The sequence below is a fragment of the Oncorhynchus mykiss genome, chromosome 2, assembly GCF_057628025.1.
Source record: "Oncorhynchus mykiss isolate SJ-2025 chromosome 2, ASM5762802v1, whole genome shotgun sequence".
Classification (NCBI taxonomy): Eukaryota; Metazoa; Chordata; class Actinopteri; order Salmoniformes; family Salmonidae; genus Oncorhynchus; species Oncorhynchus mykiss.
Genome location: NC_143023.1, coordinates 61,586,093 through 61,609,712, shown reverse-complemented (window position 1 = coordinate 61,609,712; position 23,620 = coordinate 61,586,093). Strand labels below are relative to the sequence as shown.

At 42.9% G+C, this 23,620-nt stretch overlaps 1 protein-coding gene across 25 annotated transcripts in view; it reads left to right on the top strand.

Moving 5' to 3' along the window:
* The window catches only part of LOC110493282 (CCR4-NOT transcription complex subunit 2), a 28,252-nt gene extending 6,000 nt beyond the window's left edge, over positions 1-22,252 (top strand). For 3 of the 25 annotated variants that reach the window (XM_021567577.3, XM_090204129.1, XM_090204130.1), the window contains exons 3-15: positions 6,857-6,929; positions 7,218-7,362; positions 7,664-7,849; positions 8,005-8,084; positions 8,279-8,404; positions 13,814-13,938; positions 16,142-16,259; positions 16,423-16,579; positions 16,720-16,781; positions 19,347-19,396; positions 19,534-19,634; positions 19,923-20,067; positions 20,784-22,252. In XM_021567577.3, the coding sequence (XP_021423252.2) occupies positions 6,857-6,929; positions 7,218-7,362; positions 7,664-7,849; positions 8,005-8,084; positions 8,279-8,404; positions 13,814-13,938; positions 16,142-16,259; positions 16,423-16,579; positions 16,720-16,781; positions 19,347-19,396; positions 19,534-19,634; positions 19,923-20,067; positions 20,784-20,870 (1,455 nt within the window). In that variant the 3' untranslated portion in view covers positions 20,871-22,252. Of the gene's footprint in view, positions 1-6,856; positions 6,930-7,217; positions 7,363-7,663; positions 7,850-8,004; positions 8,085-8,278; positions 8,405-13,780; positions 13,939-16,141; positions 16,260-16,422; positions 16,580-16,719; positions 16,782-19,346; positions 19,397-19,533; positions 19,635-19,922; positions 20,074-20,783 lie in introns of all 25 variants that reach the window. The other 22 variants (XM_090204125.1, XM_090204126.1, XM_090204127.1 and 19 more) reach the window with 11 other exon arrangements.
* The last annotated feature ends 1,368 nt before the right edge of the window (positions 22,253-23,620 follow it).

Genomic DNA, 23,620 nt, shown 5'->3' with positions numbered 1-23,620 from the left:
GTGGGAGAACTTGCACAATTGGTGGCTGACTAAATACTTTTTTGCTCCACTGTATGTGTGAAATTGGGCAGGCTAAACATCACCATTATATAATGATTAAGCTGTTATGATTTAGCTTACACACAATTTTGTTTATGGTTTTTATTTTTTCTGAATGCAACCAAAACCAGCATTGTGACAAATAGTGCCTGTAGGCTACTTAGGCTTTCATATTGGAATGTTCGTATATTCTCTTTTTTTCCCGTTTGAATGGGGAACACGCATGAGGAATAAATAAGACACTTCTAATTATGTAAATAAAAATAAGCACAATGGAAAATAATAAAAGTATTGGGCTCAAAGTTTAAGGTGCTTGTTTGCCGAAAACGGTTATTGTTTCAGTTCACTATCATAGGCTATAGCACTCGCCAAAGTTAGGCTCTAAGGTTCTGATTAAGAAACACCAGCATGTTTACTATGTCGGGCTTCAGTGAAGACCGTAGAGAGGTAACTATGTTCCCTGCTGTGCTGAACACCCTCTCTGACGCAGTGCTGGTAGCACAAATGCACATCTACTTTTTAGAAAGCAGAGCCAATAAAGGAAAACGACAGTGGTTATCCCGCCAACATGACGGGGTCAGCAGATGTGTCCGGTTCCTTCTCTTTTGTTTACAAACACTTAGGTTGGAGTCATTAAAACTCGTTTTTCAACCACTCCACAAATTTCTTGTTAGCAAATTATAGTTTTGGCAAGGCGGTTAGGACATCTACTTTGTGAATGACAAGTAATTTTTCCAACAATTGTTTACAGACAGATTATTTCACTTCACTGTATCATTATCACTGTATCACAATTCCAGTGGGTCAGAAGTTTACATACACTAAGTTGACTGTGCCTTTAAACAGCTTGGAAAATTCCAGAAAGTTGTCATGGCTTTAGAAGCTTCTGCTAGGCTAATTTACATCATTTTAGTCAATTGGGGGTGTACCTGTGGATGTATTTCAAGGCCTACCTTCAAACTCAGTGCCTCTTTGCATGACATCATGGGAAAATCAAAAGCAATCAGCTAAGACCCCAGAAAAAAATTGTAGTCCTCCACAAGTCTGGTTGACCCTTGGGAGCAATTTCCAAACGCCTGAAGGTACCACGTTCATCTGTACAAACAACAGTACGCAAGTATAAACACCATGGGACCACGCAGCTGTCATACCGCTCAGGAAGGAGACGTGTTCTGTCTCCTAGAGATGAATTTTGGTGCGAAAAGTGCAAATCAATCCCAGAACAACAGCAAAGGACCTTGTGAAGATGCTGGAGGAAACGGGTACAGAAATATCTATATCCACAGTAAAACGAGTCCTTTATCGACATAACCTGAAGGGCTCTCAGCAAGGATGAAGCCACTGCTCCAAAACCTCCATAAAAAAGCCAGACTACGGTTTGCAACTGCACATGGGGACAAAGATTGTATTTTTTGGAGAAATGTCCTCTGGTCTGATAAAACAAAAATAGAACTGTTTGGCCATAATGACCATAGTTATGTTTGGAGGGAAAACAGGGAGGCTTGCAAGCCGAAGAACACCATCCCAACCGTGAAGAACGGGGGTGGCAGCATCATGTTGTGGGGGTGCTTTGCTGCAGGAGGGACTGGTGCACTTCACAAAATTGATGGCATCATGAGGCAAGAAAATTATGTGGATATATTGAAGCAACATCTCAAGACATCAGCCAGGAAGTTAAAGCTTGCAAATGGGTCTTCCAAATGGACATTGACTCCAAGCATACTTCCAATGTTGTGGCAAAATGGCGTAAGGACAACAAACTCAAGGTATTAAAGTGGCCATCACAAAACCCTGACCTCAATCCCATTGAAAATTTGTGGACAGAACTGAAAAAGCGTGTGCGAGGCCTACTAACCTGACTCAGTTACACCAGCTCTTTCAGGAGGAATGGGCCAAAGTTCACCCAACTTATTGTGGGAAGCTTGTGGAAGGCTACCCAAAACGTTTGACCCAAGTTAAACAATTTCAAGGCAATGCTACCAAATACTAATTGAGTGTATGTAAACTTCTGACCCACTGGGAATGTGATGAAAGAAATAAAAGCTGAAATAAATAATTCTCTCCACTATTATTCTGACATTTTCACATTCTTAAAATAAAGTGGTGATCCTAACTGACCTAAGACAGGGAAATTTTACTACGATTAAACGTCAAGAATTGTGAAAAACTGAGTTTAAATGTATTTGGCTTAGATGTTTGTAAATTTCCGACTTCAACTGTAGCGAGTCTTCTCGGTGTCGGCAATCACTCTCAAGGGTATTGGGGAGCTTTCAGGGCCAGTTTCATCTCTAAGATGATCACCAAGATTCATCTTCTTAGCCGGGGGCTGTGCACAGTCATCCCCATCTCCAGCTGTACGACAGGTGCTACCTCCGTCAACTTCCCGAGGGCCTCCTGAAGGAGGGCATCTTTCCAAGCCATCTCCCACACGGCCTTTGTACCGGGGGTCAAGTAGGCAGGCCTTTTACAACAGTACCTGTAGTGCTGGTGCTTTGTACTTGTCCTGCAGTACACTGTCCATGTTAATTTTTATATTTTTAGTTAGCTCGGAGTCGATGGGTTTGAGAAAGAGAATCTGTCCCGTTAAAAGTCATAAAACGTGCTTGACTGACGACACTGTCACACAGATTTCCCCAGATAGGATATCAATGAAGTCGGCCACAGGCTAACGTGCCGCATTGACCGATTGCAGAACATTGATGACCTGCAATGACCGATCTAAATGATTGTGGTCTCGATCGTCAATCAATACCCGTCTTATGGCCGGGACCTGCTCCAAAACTATTTCAACCATTTGTTGTTTGGTCCCCCAACATGTTTTACAATCCTAAGGGATGAAAAATTATAACATTTATGAAATGCAAGGGAATTCAATGGGCATATCATTAGATTTATATACAAGTTATTAATCAAGATGTTGGTCCTAGATAAAGAAATTGTATTGTATTTGATTTAAGTAGCCTAAAATTAATACAATGAAATGTGCACATCATTCAATTGATATATATTGAAGGCCTATTAATAGGACTAACATCTAGATAGTGAAATTGTAGCTTGTATTTGAATTAAATAGCTGAAAATGAATGGAATGCAATAGGCATATAATTTGATTGATATACACGACCATCAAAAGTTTTAGAACACCTACTCATTCAAGGGTTTTTCTTTATTTTTACCATTTTCTACGTTGTATGAAACTATGAAATAACACATATGGAATCATGTAGTAACCAAACAAGTGTTAAACAAATCAAAATATATTTTATATTTTAGTTTCTTCAAATAGCCACCCTTTGCCTTGATGACAGCTTTGCACGCTCTTGATTTGTTTAACACTTTTTTGCTTACTACATGATTCCAAATGTGTTATTTCATAGTTTTGATGTCTTCACTATTATTCTACAATGTAGAAAATAGTAACAATAAAGAAAAACCCTTGAATGAGTAGGTGTTCTTAAACTTTTGATCGGTAGTGTACATGGTATTAATACAAAGACCAACATCTTGATATTGAAATTGTAGCTGATATTTATTTAAATAGCCTAAAATAAATATAATAAAATGTGCACATCATTCGATTGATATATATTGAAGGCCTATTAATAGCACTAACATCTTGATAATGTAGCTCATATTTGATTTGAGTGTCCTAAAATTAATGGAATACAATGCCATTTAAGACGGAATATGAACTAAATAAGACCTCTCACCGGTATGAGCGAGAGCTGGGGCATCTCAAGATCCTCCTGTGCGTTATGGATGTTTCTCCTCTTCAACCAGCTTGTGGTGAAAGTGCTGGCTAGTGTCCTACATTGCACAAGTCTTTCTGACTTGCAACAACTTTTGCCCCGTTGTCAGTTTGCCCCGTTGTCAGTTGTGATGCAGGACACTTCCTTCTCATCCAATGCCCACTCTGCCATCATGGACCGGAGAGCTTCACTCAGGTTGTCTGTAGTATGGTTCTCTGGCATATAGGTTGTCTCAAGACAATGGAACATGAGAGACCAATCACTGGATATGTAGTGAACAGTCAGGCTCATGTATCGGGTCATGTGTACACTAGACCACATATCTGTTGTGAGAGAGAAATTGGGTATGCCTTTGAGTTCTTGGAGAATTTCTCCCCTCACTTTCTGATACATATTGGGAACAGCCGTTCGTGAGAAGAATGCTCTCGATGGTAACTCATACTGATTGTCCGTTTCCTGCAATAATTCTTTAAATGATTGCTTTTCAACTGTATGAACTGGAATCTTCTCCCTTACCAAGTAGCGAGTCACATGGTCAGTTATTCTCTGCCATTTGTTGCTTTCTCGTTTGCATTTCTCCACTCGGGAGAACGCCTGCGCAACACTCAGCTGCCCCTTGACGCACATTTTGCCGCAACCTGTTGATGTGGTAGAGGTTCCTCTTAGTTCAGCAAATTTAGCAGGGTGGTTAATTCGAAGGTGGCTTCTGAGATTTGATGTGTTTGCGTGTTAATCAATTATTTTAATCTTGCATATTCGGCAAATGCCTTCATCCAGGTTTATTGGCTGACCTCTCGCATTTGACTTCAATCCAAAATGCGCCAAATGGCTGAAGTTGTGTTTGGCTTTGAAACATTATCCATGACAGTGTTTTAGAATCAGTTTCCACCTGTTATTGTCAAACTGGGCCTGGCGGGACCGCTCAGATCTTCCCCTCTTTTCTTTCCATATGGGAAGGCGTGGTTAAATCAAGGAAAGTCAATACACCAGATTTTCCAATAATGTTAGTTTCTTCGATTGCTATCTCTGCAAGATATTTCAAATTCAATCATGAAGTGTTTGATTTTTGATTGCATTTGCATTGATGTCAGAGTGATTAGAAGGACAATAGAGTGCTGAGTACCAGGCCATTAGCGACTTGATGACTGTTAGAAAGTGCACAGTTTTTGAGTAGCCTAGTTACATTGAATCAATGTGGAATTTGACTGTGGTCATGACTTGTGACTGGCAGTAATATGGTCACCGTATGCAGAAATGTCTGAAATTTCTGAAATTTCTTTGTCATTATGGGGTATGACCTTAGTGATCACTGTCCCCGTCCCCCCCCGCATGAGGCCTTTTGGTAGGCCGTCATTGTAAATAAGAATTTGTGCTTAACTGGCTTGCCTAGTTAAATAAAGGTTAAATAAATAAAAGTATTATCTGTAGGTTGATGAGGGGAAAAAACGATTTAATACATTTTAGAATAAGGCTGTAATGTAACAAAATGTGGAATAAGTCAAGGGGTCTGAATACTTTCCAGATGGACTGTATATATGGATGATTTATAAAGCCAGGCACATTTAACAGTTAGGCTATTGATTATAGACCTAATTAAATTGGTGTTTTCTCTCCTCAATTTTATCAGACAATTAAGGCAAGGGCTGTTTCCTCTTCTACTTAACCCACTGCGTCCTCTGCCGCATTGTACTCAACACCAATATGCTGGTTAACTTTTCTATTATTCACATAGCAACATAGGGAAAGGCAGCAATTCTACGGCGCACCGAAGATTGTTTCAGAGCCGCAGACAGTGACCGCTATCCAATAATGGAGAAAGCGCATATGTTATAAAATAATATATTTATTAATGTTGCACCATTATTTTTGCATAATATAACCATGTACAATTTAAGTATCACATGTTTTAAAGTGATTGACTGTGCCATCCCCATGGCCTCCACAATGAATTACTCCACTGAAACAGGTGTGAATCAGACAGGTGTCTTGTGCACCATGAAGAAGAAAAAACATTTTTGCGACTGCTTGATTAAAGAAATCTTAGTCGACAAACAGCCTATCGACCAAACAATCGACCAGTCAACTAAATGGAGTCAGCCCTAAAAGTAATTGACTCACTTTTTGTCCTGAATAGAAAGTGTTATATTTGGGGCAAATACAACACATTACTCAGTACCACGCTCCATATTTTCAAGCATAGTTGTGGCTGCATCATGTTATGGGTGTGCTTGTAATCGTTAAGGTTTGGGGAGTTTTTCAGGATAAAAAAGAAACGGAATGGAGCTAAGTACAGGCAAAATCCTAGAGGAAAACCTGGTTCAGTCTGCTTTCCACCAGACACTGACACTTGGAGTTGAAACCTAAAACACAAGACCAAATCTACACTGGAGTTGCTTACCAAGAAGACAGTGAATGTTCCTCAGTGGCGACTTAAATCTGCTTGAAAATCTATGGCAAGACCTGAACATGGTTCAATAACCATTTTTACAGAATTTGTAACACAAAAGTCAGGCAGTGTGAATACTTTCTGAAGTCACTAATCTGAAACACAACCAAAACAAACTGCAAATGCAGATAAACAAGTTCATTGCGTGATAGGAATATGGGACCAAATACTATACTTTTTACTACTTTAATACACACAAGTGAATTTGTCAAAATACTTATGACACTTTCAAATGGGGAGACATTACTTTCTAAATGGTAAGACAGATATGCATGAAAATAACCTGAAATAAAAGGTGATATTCTGTGCTGTCGCCTCATATGAAATGTTTGATCTAAAAAATGCTGGAATATACAGCCAAATTAAACGTATTAGCTTCACTGCCCAAATAAATACATAGGGGAGTGTATATGCCTAACTTTATATCTGTGCCTTAGCATTGATGGTGTTATTATTATCCTTGAAATTGAATACCCAAATTCCTGTGTGATTTGTAAAACATGATATATGAACTGCCCGAATGTGCAGTTGTGTTATTGATGAAGGCACTGTCATCTCTGGCTGTTCTTGTTTCCAGTACTCCCTCCTCTCATTATGTGGTTTATCTCTTCTCTTCTTCCAGATGCTCTCGTCTCCCTCACCGTCGTCATCAGGTCAACTGTCCCAGCTTGGTGCCAGTTTATACGGCCCACAGAGTAAGCTGACTGCGTCTGTTTTCAGGGTCTTTCCTACTAAGTCCATAATACATTTATGTCTGTAACAATTTGGTAGTCAAGTCATACCTGGAGCAATTTGATCATTACAAATAATTACCCGATATACCTGTTTAGAATTGGGTATATTTAAATCAGACTTCAGCACTATTCCCTTAGGCACTTCTTGTTGATTTCAAAAGATTATTTTAAGAGATATCCAATCTATTGGTCACTTTGGAAGTTGGTAAGAGAGACCCATGTTTACTGTTTCTATTTCTCGCGTTGCAGGTGCACTAGGCTTCTCGATAAGGGGCATGGGAAACAACACTCAGTTAAACCGCAGCTTAACACAAGGCACCCAGCTACCGAGCCATATCACCCCCACCACGGGGGTGCCCACCATGTCCCTCCATACCCCGCCCTCGCCAAGCAGGTGTGTTTAAGAGATGAGACGTGAGACAGAGATGCTGGAGAGAGAGATATATATATACATATGTTTCCCATGCCAATAAAGCCCATTGAATTGAGATATTCTGGAGACAGACATATAACACATAAGCCAGTGTGCTTGAATGCCATGGAATCATTATTCTGCTGCTAATTAGTTAGCCAGTCAGTTCAGGTCAGTGGTTGCAGAGCAGGACAGGACATTTATTAGTAAAATCATCATCTGGCTTCATATCAACCCATTCTGTCCTCCCATCTATCTCCAACCCATGATGTGTCCTCCGCAGGGGGATCCTGCCGATGAACTCGAGGAACATGCTGAACCACTCCCAGGTGGGCCAGGGCATCGGGATGGTCAGCAGCAGGACCAACAGCATGGGCAGCTCAGGGCTGGGCAGCCCCAACCGCAGCTCCCCCAGCATCATCTGTATGCCCAAACAGCAGCCTGCACGGCAGCCCTTCACCATCAACAGGTACACAGTGACACGGTCTGGCTGGCCATACAATTGAAAGATCTGCTGTTCTCAACTCTGTATAAAAGTATAAATCAATTGTTTTTTGTGATGATTGGAAGTAGATATTAAGGTGCTCCAGTTGGAGGCTAAAGTTGTCCTCTGTATTTCTGTAGCATGTCAGGATTCGGGATGAACCGGAACCAGGCGTTTGGGATGAACAACTCGTTATCAAGCAACATCTTCAATGGCACAGGTTAGTAGTGTGTCACTTCATAATAATCAACTATCTGATGCTCAGTCTGGCCATTGATTGATACATCAGTATTTGTAACGTTCACTTTCCTATCCATTCACACAATCTATAAGACACACAGTCAGCATGAATAGTAACATACATTTACCTACCCATATGGCTTTCTTACAAGTCTTTAACCCTCCCTCTCACAGACGGTAGTGAAAACGTGACGGGGCTAGACCTGTCCGACTTCCCTGCTTTAGCAGACAGGAGCCGGAGGGAAGGAAGCGGAAACCAAACGCCACTTCTCAACCCACTAGCTGGAAGGGCCCCCTATGGTAAGATGTCTTTATAGCACAATAGTCAGGAATTATAATTGTGGGTTAATCTAGGCGGGCTACCTATAGTAAGGGCTCAACGTAGTGCACTAAAAAGAAGGGCTCATTGTTAATGCACTAGGCTTGGATGCTAAAGGCACTTGGCAGTGCATGTGTAAAAAGCATCGGACTCATCACGTTACTGTGGGCCAGTCAGTACTGCTTGACACATTCTCATTGTAAATACTCAGTTCACTTGTCTCTCTTCAAAACAGTAGCGAGTCATGTGATGAAGAAAGGGAAAAGGCCTTGTCCAATGGTGTGTGTGTGTGTATGTATATGTTAATACATACATACATACATACATACACACACAGGCGGGCGGGCGGGCGAGCGAAAGTATTCGGCCCCCTTGAACTTTGCGACCTTTTGCCACATTTCAGGCTTCAAACATAAAGATATAAAACTGTATTTTTTTGTGAAGAATCAACAACAAGTGGGACACAATCATGAAGTGGAACGACATTTATTGGATATTTCAAACTTTTTTAACAAATCAAAAATGGAAAAATTGGGCGTGCAAAATTATTCAGCCCCCTTAAGTTAATACTTTGTAGCGCCACCTTTTGCTGCGATTACAGCTGTAAGTCGCTTGGGGTATGTCTCTATCAGTTTTGCACATCGAGAGACTGAAATATTTTCCCATTCCTCCTTGCAAAACAGCTCGAGCTCAGTGAGGTTGGATGGAGAGCATTTGTGAACAGCAGTTTTCAGTTCTTTCCACAGATTCTCGATTGGATTCAGGTCTGGACTTTGACTTGGCCATTCTAACACCTGGATATGTTTATTTTTGAACCATTCCATTGTAGATTTTGCTTTATGTTTTGGATCATTGTCTTGTTGGAAGACAAATCTCCGTCCCAGTCTCAGGTCTTTTGCAGACTCCATCAGGTTTTCTTCCAGAATGGTCCTGTATTTGGCTCCATCCATCTTCCCAACAATTTTAACCATCTTCCCTGTCCCTGCTGAAGAAAAGCAGGCCCAAACCATGATGCTGCCACCACCATGTTTGACAGTGGGGATGGTGTGTTCAGGGTGATGAGCTGTGTTGCTTTTACGCCAAACATAACGTTTTGCATTGTTGCCAAAAAGTTCCATTTTGGTTTCATCTGACCAGAGCACCTTCTTCCACATGTTTGGTGTGTCTCCCAGGTGGCTTGTGGCAAACTTTAAACAACACTTTTTATGGATATCTTTAAGAAATGGCTTTCTTCTTGCCACTCTTCCACAAAGGCCAGATTTGTGCAATATACGACTGATTGTTGTCCTATGGACAGAGTCTCCCACCTCAGCTGTAGATCTCTGCAGTTCATCCAGAGTGATCATGGGCCTCTTGGCTGCATCTCTGATCAGTCTTCTCCTTGTATGAGCTGAAAGTTTAGAGGGACGGCCAGGTCTTGGTAGATTTGCAGTGGTCTGATACTCCTTCCATTTCAATATTATTGCTTGCACAGTGCTCCTTGGAATGTTTAAAGCTTGGGAAATATTTTTGTATCCAAATCCGGCTTTAAACTTCTTCACAACAGTATCTCGGATCTGCCTGGTGTGTTCCTTGTTCTTCATGATGCTCTCTGCGCTTTTAACGGACCTCTGAGACTATCACAGTGCAGGTGCATTTATACGGAGACTTGATTACACACAGGTGGATTGTATTTATCATCATTAGTAATTTAGGTCAACATTGGATCATTCAGAGATCCTCACTGAACTTCTGGAGAGAGTTTGCTGCACTGAAAGTAAAGGGGCTGAATAATTTTGCACGCCCAATTTTTCCGTTTTTGATTTGTTAAAAAAGTTAGAAATATCCAATAAATGTCGTTCCATTTCATGATTGTGTCCCACTTGTTGTTGATTCTTCACAAAAACATACAGTTTTATATCTTTATGTTTGAAGCCTGAAATGTGGCAAAAGGTCGCAAAGTTCAAGGGGGCCGAATACTTTCGCAAGGCACTGTATATATATACATACATACATACATACATACATACATACAGTGGGGCAAAAAAGTATTTAGTCAGCCACCAATTGTGCAAGTTCTCTCACTTAAAAATATGAGAGGCCTGTAATTTTCATCATAGGTACACTTCAACTATGACAGACAAAATGAGGGAAAAAAATCCAAAAAATCATATTGTAGGATTTTTAATTTATTTGCAAATTATGGTGGAATATAAGTATTTGGTCACCTACAAACAAGCAAGATTTCTGGCTCTCACAGACCTGTAACTTCTTCTTTAAGAGGCTCCTCTGTCCTCCACTCGTTACCTGTATTAATGGCACCTGTTTGAACTTGTTATCAGTATAAAAGACACCTGTCCACAACCTGAAACAGTCACACTCCAAACTCCACTATGGCCAAGACCAAAGAGCTGTCAAAGGACACCAGAAACAAAAGTATAGACCTGCACCAGGCTGGGAAGACTGAATCTGCAGTAGGTAAGCAGCTTGGTTTGAAGAAATCAACTGTGGGAGCAATTATTAGGAAATGGAAGACATACAAGACCACTGATCATCTCCCTCGATCTGGGGCTCCACGCAAGATCTCACCCCGTGGGGTCAAAATGATCACAAGAACAGTGAGCAAAAATCACAGAACCACACGGGGGGACCTAGTGAATGACCTGCAGAGAGCTGGGACCAAAGTAACAAAGCCTACCATCAGTAACACACTACGCCGCCAGGGACTCAAATCCTGCAGTGCCAGACGTGTCCTCCTGCTTAAGCCAGTACATGTCCAGGCCCGTCTGAAGTTTGCTAGAGAGCATTTGGATGATCCAGAAGAAGATTGGGAGAATGTCATATGGTCAGATTAAACCAAAATATAACTTTTTGGTAAAAACTCAACGCGTCGTGTTTGGAGGACAAAGAATGCTGAGTTGCATCCAACGAACACCATACCTACTGTGACGCATGGGGGTGGAAACATGCTTTGGGGCTGTTTTTCTGCAAAGGGACCAGGACGACTGATCCGTGTAAAGGAAAGAATGAATGGGGCCATGTATCGTGGGATTTTGAGTGAAAACCTGCTTCCATCAGCAAGGGCATTGAAGATGAAACGTGGCTGGATCCTTCAGCATGACAATGATCCCAAACACACCGCGCGGGCAACGAAGGAGTGCCTTCGTAAGAAGCATTTCAAGGTTCTGGAGTGGCCTAGCCAGTCTCCAGATCTCAACCCCATAGAAAATCTTTGGAGGGAGTTGAAAGTCCGTGTTGCCCAGCAACAGCCCCAAAACATCACTGCTCTAGAGGAGATCTGCATGGAGGAATGGACCAAAATACCAGCAACAGTGTGTGAAAACCTTGTGAAGACTTACAGAAAACGTTTGACCTCTGTCATTGCCAACAAAGGGTATATAACAAAGTATTGAGAAACTTTTGTTATTGACCAAATACTTATTTTCCACCATAATTTGCAAATTAATTCATAAAAAATCCTACAATGTGATTTTCTGAATTTTTTTTCTCATTTTGTCTGTCATAGTTGAAGTGTACCTATGATGAAAATTGCAGGCCTCATCTTTTTAAGTGGGAGAACTTGCACAATTGGTGGCTGACTAAATACTTTTTTGCCCCACTGTGTGTGTGTGTGTGTGTGTATATATATATATATATATATATATATATATATATATATATATATATATATATACACACACACTGCTCACAAAAATAAAGGGAACACTAAAATAACACATCCTAGATCTGAATGAATGAAATATTCTTATTAAATACTTGTTTCTTTACATAGTTGAATGTGCTGACAACAAAATCACACACAAATGATCAATGGAAATCAAAAGTATCAGCCCATGGAGGTCTGGATTTGGAGTCACACTCAAAATTAAAGTGGAAAACCACACTACAGGCTGATCCAACTTTGATGTAATGTCCTTAAAACAAGTCAACATGAGGCTCAGTAGTGTGTGTGGCCTCCACGTGCCTGTATGACCTCCCTACAACTCCTAGGCATGCTCCTGATGAGGTGGCAGATGGTCTCCTGAGGGATCTCCTCCCAGACCTGGACTAAAGCATCCGCCAACTCCTGGACAGTCTGTGGTGCAACGTGGAGTTGGTGGATGGAGCGAGACATGGTGTCCCAGATGTGCTCAATTGGATTCAGGTCTGGGGAACGGGCGGGCCAGTCCATAGCATCAATGCCTTCCTCTTGCAGGAACTGCTGACACACTCCAGCCACATGAGGTGGCATTGTCTTGCATTAGGAGGAACCGAGGGCCAACCGCACCAGCATATGGTCTCACAAGGGGTCTGAGGATCTCATCTCGGTACCTAATGGCAGTCAGGCTACCTCTGGCGAGCACATGGAGGGCTGTGCGGCCCCCCACACCATGACTGACCCACCGCCAAACCGGTCATGCTGGAGGATGTTGCAGGCAGCAGAACGTTCTCCATGGTGTCTCCAGACTGTCACGTCTGTCACGTGCTCAGTGTGAACCTGCTTTCATCTGTGAAGAGCACAGGGCGCCAGTGGTGAATTTGCCAATCTTGGTGTTCTCTGGCAAATGAAAAACGTCCTGCACGGTGTTGGGCTGTAAGCACAACCCCCAACTGTGGACGTCGGGCCCTCATACCACCCTCATGGAGTCTGTTTCTGACCGTTGGAGCAGACACATGCACATTTGTGGCCTGCTGGAGGTCATTTTGCAGGGCTCTGGCAGTGCTCCTGCTCCTCCTTGCACAAAGGCGGAGGTAGCGGTCCTGCTGCTGGGTTGTTGCCCTCCTATGGCCTCCTCCACGTCTCCTGATGTACTGGCCTGTCTCCTGGTAGCGCCTCCATGCTCTGGACACTACGCTGACAGACACAGCAAACCTTCTTGCCACAGCTCGCATTGATGTGCCATCCTGGATGAGCTGCACTACCTGAGCCACTTGTGTGGGTTGTAGACTCCGTCTCATGCTACCACTAGAGTGAAAGCACTGCCAGCATTCAAAAGTGACCAAAACATCAGCCAGGAAGCATAGGAACTGAGAAGTGGTCTGTGGTCCCCACCTGCAGAACCACTCCTTTATTGGGGGTGTCTTGCTAATTGCCTATAATTTCCACCTGTTGTCTATACCATTTGCATAACAGCATGTGAAGTTTATTGTCAATCAGTGTTGCTTCCTAAGTGGACAGTTTGATTTCACAGAAGTGTGATTGACTTGGAGTTACATTGTGTTGTTTAAGTGTTCCCTTTATTTTTTTGAGCAGTGTATATATGTGTATATATATGTGTGTGTGTATATATATATGTGTGTGTGTGTGTATGTATGTAAGTATATATATTTTAAAAAACAAGGCTAAACTTCTTTCTCATTGTGGTGATTTATTTAAGAAGCCTCTTCTCTTCATCTCATGACCTCATCAGTTGGCATGGTGACGAAGCCATCGAATGAGCCGACGCAGGATTTCTCCATCCACAACGAGGACTTCCCTGCACTGCCTGGTCCCAACTACAAGGACCCCACGTTGAGCAATGATGACAGCAAGACAGTGAGTAACGCAGACACAGGCTTACTTTAGTCTGGTTGTCAGTCTGTTTTCCTTGGTCGTTGTCATGCCAAACATGGTTAAAGCTGAAATGGACAGGCAACCAGGCAAGGCCTCCTTATATTAAGCAGCAACAGCTACTGCATATTCAAGTGTTTCACCGTATATATATATGTCTAATATATGGCCGCCTTTTTACGGGCTCCTAACCAACTGTGCTATTTGGTTTGTTTTTTCGCATTGCTTATAACTTATTTTGTACATAAAGTTGCTACTACCGTCTCTTATGACCGAAAATAGCTTCTGGGCATCAGAACAGCAATTACTCACCTCGAACTGGACAAAGATTTTTGTCTTTTAATGAGTCTGACGCAAAGGATATACTGCTCTCCGGAGAACAGGCCCAGACCCCGTCATTTGCATGAAGAAAAGGTGGAGATACAGAGGGAGAAGGTTGGGGTGCTTTGTTAGGAAAACAATCTCGATGACTATCCTATCAACGGGACATTAAAAACAGTAATATCTTATGTTTCACTGAGTCGTGGCTGAACGATGACACGGATAATATAGAGATGGCTGGGTTTTCCGTGCATTGGCAGGACAGAGCAGCTACGTCTGTTAAGACGAGGGGCGGGGTGTGTGTCTATTTGTCAATAACAACTGGTGCGCGATGTCTAATATTAAAGAAATCTCAAGGTATTGCTCGTCTGAGGTAGAGTACCTCATGATAAGCTGTAGACCACACTATCTACCAAGAGAGTTCTCATCTATATTATTTGTGGCCGTCTATTTAGCTCCACAAACCAATACTGGCACTAAGGCCGCATTCAACGAGCTGTAAATGCTCATCCAGAAGCGGCGCCCACAGTGGCCAGGGACTTTAATGCAGGCATACTTTAAATCTGTTTTTTACCTTAAATCCGTTTTACCTAATACCATACCTATACCACCTCAATCACCAGCTTCTTCAATAAGTGCATTGATGACGTCGTCCCCACAGTGGCCGTACGTACATATCCCAACCAGAAGCCATGGGTTACAGGCAACATCCGTACCGAACTAAAGTTCTAGAGCTGCCGCTTTCAAGGAGCGGGAAGTGTTTTCACTGACATTTTCAACCTCTCCCTGACCGAGTTTGTAATATCCACATGAGACAGCCTCTAGAGAGGAGGGCAGAGACCTGGCAGTGTGGTGCCAGGACAACTTCCTCTCCCTCAATGTGACTACAGGAAAAGGATGGCCGAACAGGCCCCCATTAACATCAACAGAGCTGTGGTGGAGCGAGTCGAGAGTTTCAAGTTCCTTGGTATCCACATTACCAACAAACTATCATGGTCCAAACACACCAAGACAGTTGTGAAGAGGGCACGACAACACCTTTCCCCCTCAGGAGACTGAAAAGATTTGACATGGGTCCCCAGATCCTGAAAAAGTTCTACAGCTGCACCATTGAGAGCATCCTGACCAGTTGCGTCACCGCCTGGTATGGCAACTGCTCGTCATCCGACCGTAAGGCACTACAGAGGGTAGTGCGTACGGCCCAATACATCACTGGGGCCAAGCTTCCGGCCATCCAGGACCTGTATACTAGGCGGTGTCAGAGGAAGGCCCATAAAATTGTCAATGACTCCAGTCACCTCCAGTCAACGCCTGTTCTCTCTGCTACCTCACGGCAAGCGGTACTGGAGCACCAAGTCTAGGTCCAATTGGCACCATAACAGCTTCTACCTCCAAGCTACGAGACTGCTGAACAATTAACCAAATGGCCACCTGGACTATTTACATTGACCCCCTCCCCCCTTTGTTTTTACACTGCTGCTACTCGCTGTTTATTATCTATGCATAGTCACTTTACCCCAACCGACATGTACAAGCTACCTCGACTAACCTGTACCCCCGCACATTGACTCGGTACCCCCTGTATATAGCCTCGCTATTGTTATGTAATTTCATTGTTACTTTTTGTTTACTTTTGGTTATTTAGTAAATATTTTCTAAATTCTTGAACTGCATTTTTGGTTAAGGGCTTGTAAGTAAGCATTTCACGGTAAGGTCCTGTTGTTTTCGGCACGTGACAAATACAATTTGATTTGATTTAGAAGAGCGGATATCTTATATTAAAAGCAATGTTCCATGATGTCGTGTGGGTTATAGATGTATTAAAAATAAGATGATTATTAATTCATTTGTTTTTTGCTTTGTTCAGAACCTAAACTCTACAGGCAAGAGCACGTCCAGTGCAGATGGGCCTATGTTCCCCGGAGACAAGACGACCTCAGCACAGAACAACAACCAGAAGAAAGGGATCCAGGTGTTACCTGACGGTGAGCCCTCTCAACCAATCACACCTCTCGGTCTCGACCTGGGTGGGTTTTGAGATGGTTTCTGCGTGACTGTTGGCCAGTGGTGATGTCCAAATTTGCACTAGCTGGAGGATAAGCTCTACTTGTTGATTATAATTTTGTGTTGATTTTCCTTCATCTGTAGGGCGGGTGACGAACATTCCCAGGGGAATGGTGACGGACCAGTTTGGAATGATCGGCTTGCTGACATTTATTCGAGCGGCGGAGACGGACCCAGGCATGGTGCACCTGGCACTGGGAAGTGACCTCACAACATTGGGACTTAACCTCAACTCTCCAGAGTAAGATGGCTGCCCTGTCTCAATATTAGGTTGAGGGGATACATAATTCAAAAATCTAAGTTTTGTCAGATGTTCTTTATCATCAAAGTGGTTAAGTTAAGTCCATTTTGAGAGTAACATGTCCCTTCCTCTCCTGACAGAAACCTGTACCCCAAGTTTGCTTCCCCCTGGGCATCAGCACCGTGTCGACCTCAAGACATTGGTAAGATATTATCCTGACCACACACACCAAGACACATACACCTGTGTAGACACAAAGAAGGCGCCGAAGAACATGGCTGACGTTTTACATTCTCCCAACCAATTGTGCTATTTTGTTATTTTTTGTGTGTTTTGTGTAACTTATTTTTTAACTTATTGTGTTCATAATGTTACTGCTAACTTCTGGACATCAGAAAAGCGATTACTCACCGCGGACTGTAGGAAACTTTTTTTCCTTTATTGAGTCCGACGAGAAGGATATCCTGCTTTCAGTGGGACAGGCCCAGATTTACACCTTTTGCGCGAAGAAGAGATGCTGGAGAAGAGGCCGCAGATCGGGCACCCTTCTGAGAATCCGGAGGCAAGCAAGTAACTCCCATTGCACGTAAGCAAGAACAATGGAAGGCAATGGAAGGCAACAATTGGAAAATAAAACTGATGACCTACGATTAAGATTATCCTACCAACGGGACATTAAAAACGGGAACATCTTATGTTTCACCGAGACGTGGCTGAACGAAGATACTGACAATATAAAGCTGGCAGGATTTCCAATGCACCAGCATAACAGAGATGCTACCTCTGGTAAGACGAGGGGTGGGGGTGTGTTTTTTTGTCAATAACATCTGGTGCGGAATGTCTAATATTAAAGAAGTCTCGAGGTATTGCTCACCTGAGGTAGAGTGCCTGATGATAAGCTGTAGACCACACTATCTACCAAGAGAGTTCTCATCTGTATTATTCATAGGCATCTATTTACCACCACAAAGCGAAGCTGGCACTAAGACCGCTCTCAACCAACTCTATAAGGTCATAAGCAAAGAAGAAAATACGCTCCTAGTGGCCAGGGACTTTAATGCAGGCAAACTTAATTCAGTTTTACCAAATTTCTACCAGCATGTTGCATGTACAACCAGGGGGGAAAAAAACCCTAGACAACCTTTACTCCACACACAGAGATGCATACAAAGCTCTCCCCCACCCTCCGTTTGGCAAATCTGACCATAATTCTATCCTCTGCCCTGTGGCACTCAAGTTGGTAGCCATTAAATGCTTTGAAAGGCTGGTCATGGCTCACATCAACAGCATCCTCCTGGACACCCTAGACCCACTCCAATTCGCATATAACCCCAACAGATACACAGATGATGCAATCACCATTGTACTCCACACTGCCCTTTCTCACCTGGACAAAAATAACATCTATGTGAGAATGCTGTTCATTGACTACAGCTCAGCGTTCAACACCATAATGCCCACAAAGCTCATCACTAAGTTAAGGACTCTGGGACTAAACACCTCCCTCTGGGACTTCCTGAAGTGCCACTCCCAGGTGGTAAGAGTAGGCAACAACACATCTGCCATGCTGATCCTTAACACTGGGGCCCCTCAGGGGTGTGTACTTAGTCCCCTCCTGTATTCCCTGTTCCCCCACGACTGCGTGGCCAAACACGACTCCAACACCATCATTAAGTTTGCTGACGACACAACAGTGGTAGGCCTGATAACCGACAACGATGAGACGGACTATAGGGAGGAGGTCAGAGAACTGGCAGTGTTGTGCCAGGACAACAACTTCTCCCTCAGTGTGAGCAAGACTAAGGAGCTGATCGTGGACTACAGGAAAAGACGGGCCGAACCGGCCCCCATTAACATCGACGGGTTGTAGTGGAGCGGTTCGAGAGTTTCAAGTTCCTTGGTGTTCACATCAGCAACAAACTATCATGGTCCAAACATACCAAGACAGTCGTGAAGAGGGCACGACAAAACCTTTTACCCCTCAGGAGACTGAAATGATTTGGCATGGGCCCCCAGATCCTCAAGTTCTACAGCTGCGCCATTGAGAGCATCCTGACCGGTTGCATCACCGCCTGGTATGGCAACTGCTCGGGCACCTGACTGTAAGGCGCTACAGAGGGTAGTGCGAACGGCGGCCCAGTACATCACTGGGGCCAAGCTTCCTGCCATCCAGGACCTAGGCGGTGTCAGAGGAAAGCCCATAAAATTGTCAGACTCCAGTCACCCAAGTTGTAGACTTTTTCCCCCTGCTACTGCACGACAAGCGGTACCGGAGCACCAAGTCTAGGACCAAAAGGCTCCTCAACAGCTTCTACCCCCAAGCCATAAGACTGCTGAACAATTCATAAAATTGCCATCGGACAATTTCCATTGACACCCCCCCCCCTTTTTGTACACTGCTGGTTGTTTGTTACCGATGCAGTAATTTCGCCCCCACCTACATGTACGGATTATCTCAACTAGCACACTGACACGGTACCGATGCCCCCTGTATTTAGCCTCATCATTCTTATTGTGTTACTTTTTATTTTAGTCTTCTTGGTAAATTTCTTCTTCTTGAACTGCACTGTTGGTTAAGGGCTTGTAAGTAAGCATTTCACGGTAAAATCTACACTTGTTGTATTCGGCGCATGTGACAAAGTTTGATTTGACCAGGGATAGTCCACTCATTTGCCACATTTGCCACTGTTTTCCACCAAGACGCACGCACACACACCCGCACTCCGCACCTAGCCTTTTGGTGACCCTGGTGCCGCCTCTCTTTCAGACTTCCACGTCCCGTCTGAGTACTTAACCAACATTCACATACGGGACAAGGTAGGTGATGAATCAGTCATCTAATCAGTTTGTGTAACACCCCCTTTCATGTGGCATTGATCTTATGCTCTTGAAGAAAGCACAATGTCATCATCGGATAAACGAATGATGGTGTTGATAAAGACGTCTCTCCTCAGCTGGCAGCTATTAAACTGGCTCGTTACGGTGAAGACCTGTTGTTCTATCTGTACTACATGAACGGAGGAGACCTGCTACAGCTCCTGGCAGCAGTAGAGCTGTAAGTAGCACATCCAAACTACTACTGAAGGCATTTAACTTAGTTTGTAGTATTTAGTGCCTTGCTAATCTTTTATTTATAAATGATTAGACTCCTCTCAAAAGTGTTTTTTTTTTAGATTTTACATCACCTCAACTCCCAGCATCACTTTTTGGTTTCTTCCAATAGTTGTCCAAAGTACCACAGTTCTTTCCATAGGTTGTTATCAATAAGCGATTTGTGCGTATTTTCTTTGACTTGACTGTGCAGTAATGGAATTTCTTTCTCTCCTGCCTGGTGTTGGTGCAGCTTCAACCGGGACTGGCGGTACCACAAGGAGGAGCGGGTGTGGATCACGCGGGCGCCGGGTATGGAGCCCACACTAAAGACCAACACCTACGAGAGGGGAACCTACTACTTCTTTGATTGTCTTAACTGGAGGAAGGTAGCCAAGGTAAAGGTATTGGCTTTAGGATCCACTACCCTAAATCAATACACTAAACATTAATAAAGGGATAGTCCGAGATTTTGGCAATCTACTTCCCAAAAGTCAGATTAACTCTAGTATACAATTTGTATGTCTCAGCGTCCAGTATGAAAGAAGTTAAATGTATTTTTGTGAGCCAATGCGAACTACAGTTAGTGCAATGCTAACCAGAGTTAGCATGCTACCTGTTTTCATAGACGTCTAGTCATTGTGCTAACGCTAGTTAGAAATTGCACTAACGCTAGTTAGCATTTTTCTTCAAACTGCATGCAGAAACATAAAAATGCTATCCTTGAGTTCATCTGACTCTGGGGAAGTAGATAAAGGGCTTCATTGCCAAAATGTTGAACTATCCCTTTAAGAGAGAGCATTATCTGTGTGTGCCTTTTTAGATTTATATGTATGCCATGAGTTGTGAATCTCCTTTGATGGAGTTACGTGCTTTACGTACTAGTTTTGTTTTGGGAACTTTTAAGAGTTTTTAACGTTGGTTGTGACCCTCAAGAACGGCTTGTAAAGGGGCTCAAGGTAGGCCTTCAGTATCTCTCGGTTACTGGTGATGTCACACTGGGTTTTTAGTTCAGTAGTCCAGTAGTTCAGTAGTTTTATCAGTAGTCTCACTTGGGCCATATAAACTCAGCAGGAGTCTTCCATTACTGATGGTGTGTTCTCAATCCCTTCAGGAGTTCCACCTGGAGTACGACAAGCTAGAAGAGAGGCCCCACGTCCCGTCTACCTTCAACTACAACCCAGCCCAGCAGGCCTTCTGAGGCCCAAGTACAGTATAGTCCCAGGGGTACTGCTGTCCCTGCACCCCTCCCTCCCAGCCTGAGGAAGGTGCTGTGGCCCAGGCATCCATCCTGGTTTTTATTCCTTGAGGGTCTGGTTAAAAGGACTGCAGAGGAGGTCCTCACCACTGCATAAGGGTGGGGAAAACTGAGCCCTGCCTTTCCCAAATTATGTGCTGCCCAAACACCTACACTTGTTCTGTTTTTATTCCTTTAATGTCCTTGTTTTTTGAGGTGGGAGTTGAGCAGGGTCTGTGTTTTGTTTACCTCTGAATCAGAAGACTGACTATACCGGCACACTTTACAGTGACAAAACAAGGGTTATGACACATTTTTTCATCAACAAAAAAGTGACAAAGGCGGGGAAGGCTAAACCAACAAGTACCATCCCACACGTGAGAACGAAAGGGGCCGGAAGAAATGCAATGTTCGTTGTTGCACTATTTAGTAATAAAAGAACACAAAGATTGTTTGTGCTTTTTTATGTGAAAACACTCCCTCCTGTTTTGTTTTGTAAAGATCAGCAGCCTGTCTACACCTCTCTTTCTATCTCTCCTCTTGTACATTCCCTCTTTTCTCCTCAACCGGCCCCACATCTTTCTTTCCTTTTGACGGGTATTTTCTGTCTGGCTTCAAAATAGACACAGATCGGATACTTTTTTAGTGAATGTTCTCACAACCTGTGGACAACCCGTACAAGGGTTGTTAGAATACCTACCCAGCTTCATTGTTCCAGAGCAAGCAAAACACTTTCCAGTCTTTGTTACGATTTTGTAATAAACGTGTAAAAAAAAAAGTATTTTTATGTTTGAACATCACATGAATACTGATATGTATGTATGAATCTGTATGTATTATATATTATATATATATATGTGTGTGTATATATATATATATATATATATATATATTATATATATATATGTGTATGTATGTGTATATATATATGTATATATATTTTGGAGAAAAAAATTGCTCTGCCTTGTACCTCGTTTTTAGGAGGTCAGCGTGGATGCAATATGTGGATAAAATAGGACATTTCTGTATCTGCTGGACAGGGCGTCGCACTCGGCGCCGTGAGCACTTACGACGAAGAATTACAAATAAAAAAGACAAACAAGGAAATACCTGATTCTTCTGAGCTAAAACAAGGAAATCCACCCCCTAAACAAACCAACTAATCAGTCCAAAGCAAGAGGACAGACGGACACATTTCACTTAAAGCTGTTTAAACAGCAGCATTTCGTAGGAAATGGAAAAGTGAATAATTTTAAGAATAATGAATACAGATCAATCTTGAATTTTCTGACGTTCAAAGCCTCTTTTCTTTGTAATAAAGCGGAAAAGGCTTTCCTGAACTACAATTGTGTGGCGTCTGGTTTCTGAGGGAAGGAGACATTTCTGACATTTGAAATCTTCATGAGTCTTGATGAAAACCAAACAAATTTGACACAATTTATATGAAATTATATCCCCCTTCCAGTTGTATATGTATTACTGACCTACTGATACACATAATTTAAGGGCCAGTCACAGACAGGACCATCCATCTCCGGTCCAGTGGTATAGAATGACAGAAGGAGTAGGAAGGGATAGAATGTGTAGGGCTAATACAGTGCCTTCAGAAGGTATTCAGACCCCTTGACTTTTTACAAATGTTACTTTACAGCAGGGCTGCCCAACCCTCTTCCTGGAGATCTACTGTCCTGTAGGTTTTCAGTCCATCCCTAATTTAGCATATCTGATTCAGCTAGTTAACATCTTGTTGAGCAGCTAATTAGTAGAATCGGGTGTGTTAAATTAGGGTTGGACTGAAAACCCACAGGACGGAAGATCTCTAGGAAGAGGGTTGGGTAGCCCTGCTTTACAGCATTATTCTAAAATTGATTAAATAAAACAAATTCCTCCGAAATTTGCACACAATACCCCATAATCACAAAGCGAAAACAGGTTTTTAGACATTTTTGCAAATGCATTTATTCACACAAGCATTGACACTTTGCTATGAGAAATTTAGATCAGGTGCATCTTTCCATTGATCTTCCTTGAGATGTTTCTACAACTTGTTTTGAGTCCACCTGTGTAAATGTAATTGATTGGACATGGTTTGGAAAGGCACACAACTGTCTATATAAGGTCCCATAGTTGACAGTGCATGTCAGAGCAAAAACCAAGCCATGAGGTAGAAGGAATTGTCTGTAGAGCTCTGAGACAAGATTGTGTAGAGGCACAGATCTGAGGAAGGGTACCAAAAAGATTCTGCACCATTGAAGGTCCCCAAGAACACAGTGGCCTCCATTCTCAAATGGAAGATGTTTAGAACCACCAAGACTTCTAAGAGCTGGCCGCCCGGCCAAACTGAGCAATCGGGGGAGAAGGCACTTGGTCAGGGAGGTGACCAAGAATCCGATGGTCACTCTAGACAGAGCTCTAGAGTTCCTCTGTGGAGATGTAGGACCTTCCAGAAGAACAACCATCTCTGCAGCAATCCACCAATCAGGACATTTTGGTAGAGTGGCCAGATGGGAGCCACTCCTCATTAAAAGGAACATGACAGCTCGCTTGGAGTTAGCCAAAAGACTCAGACCATGAGAAACAAGATTCTCTGATCTGATGAAACCAAGATTGTAATTTGGCCTGAATGTCACATCTGGAGGAAACCTAGCACCATCCCTAAGGTGATGCATGGTGGTGGCAGCATCAGGCTGTGGGGATGTTTTTCAGTAGCAGGG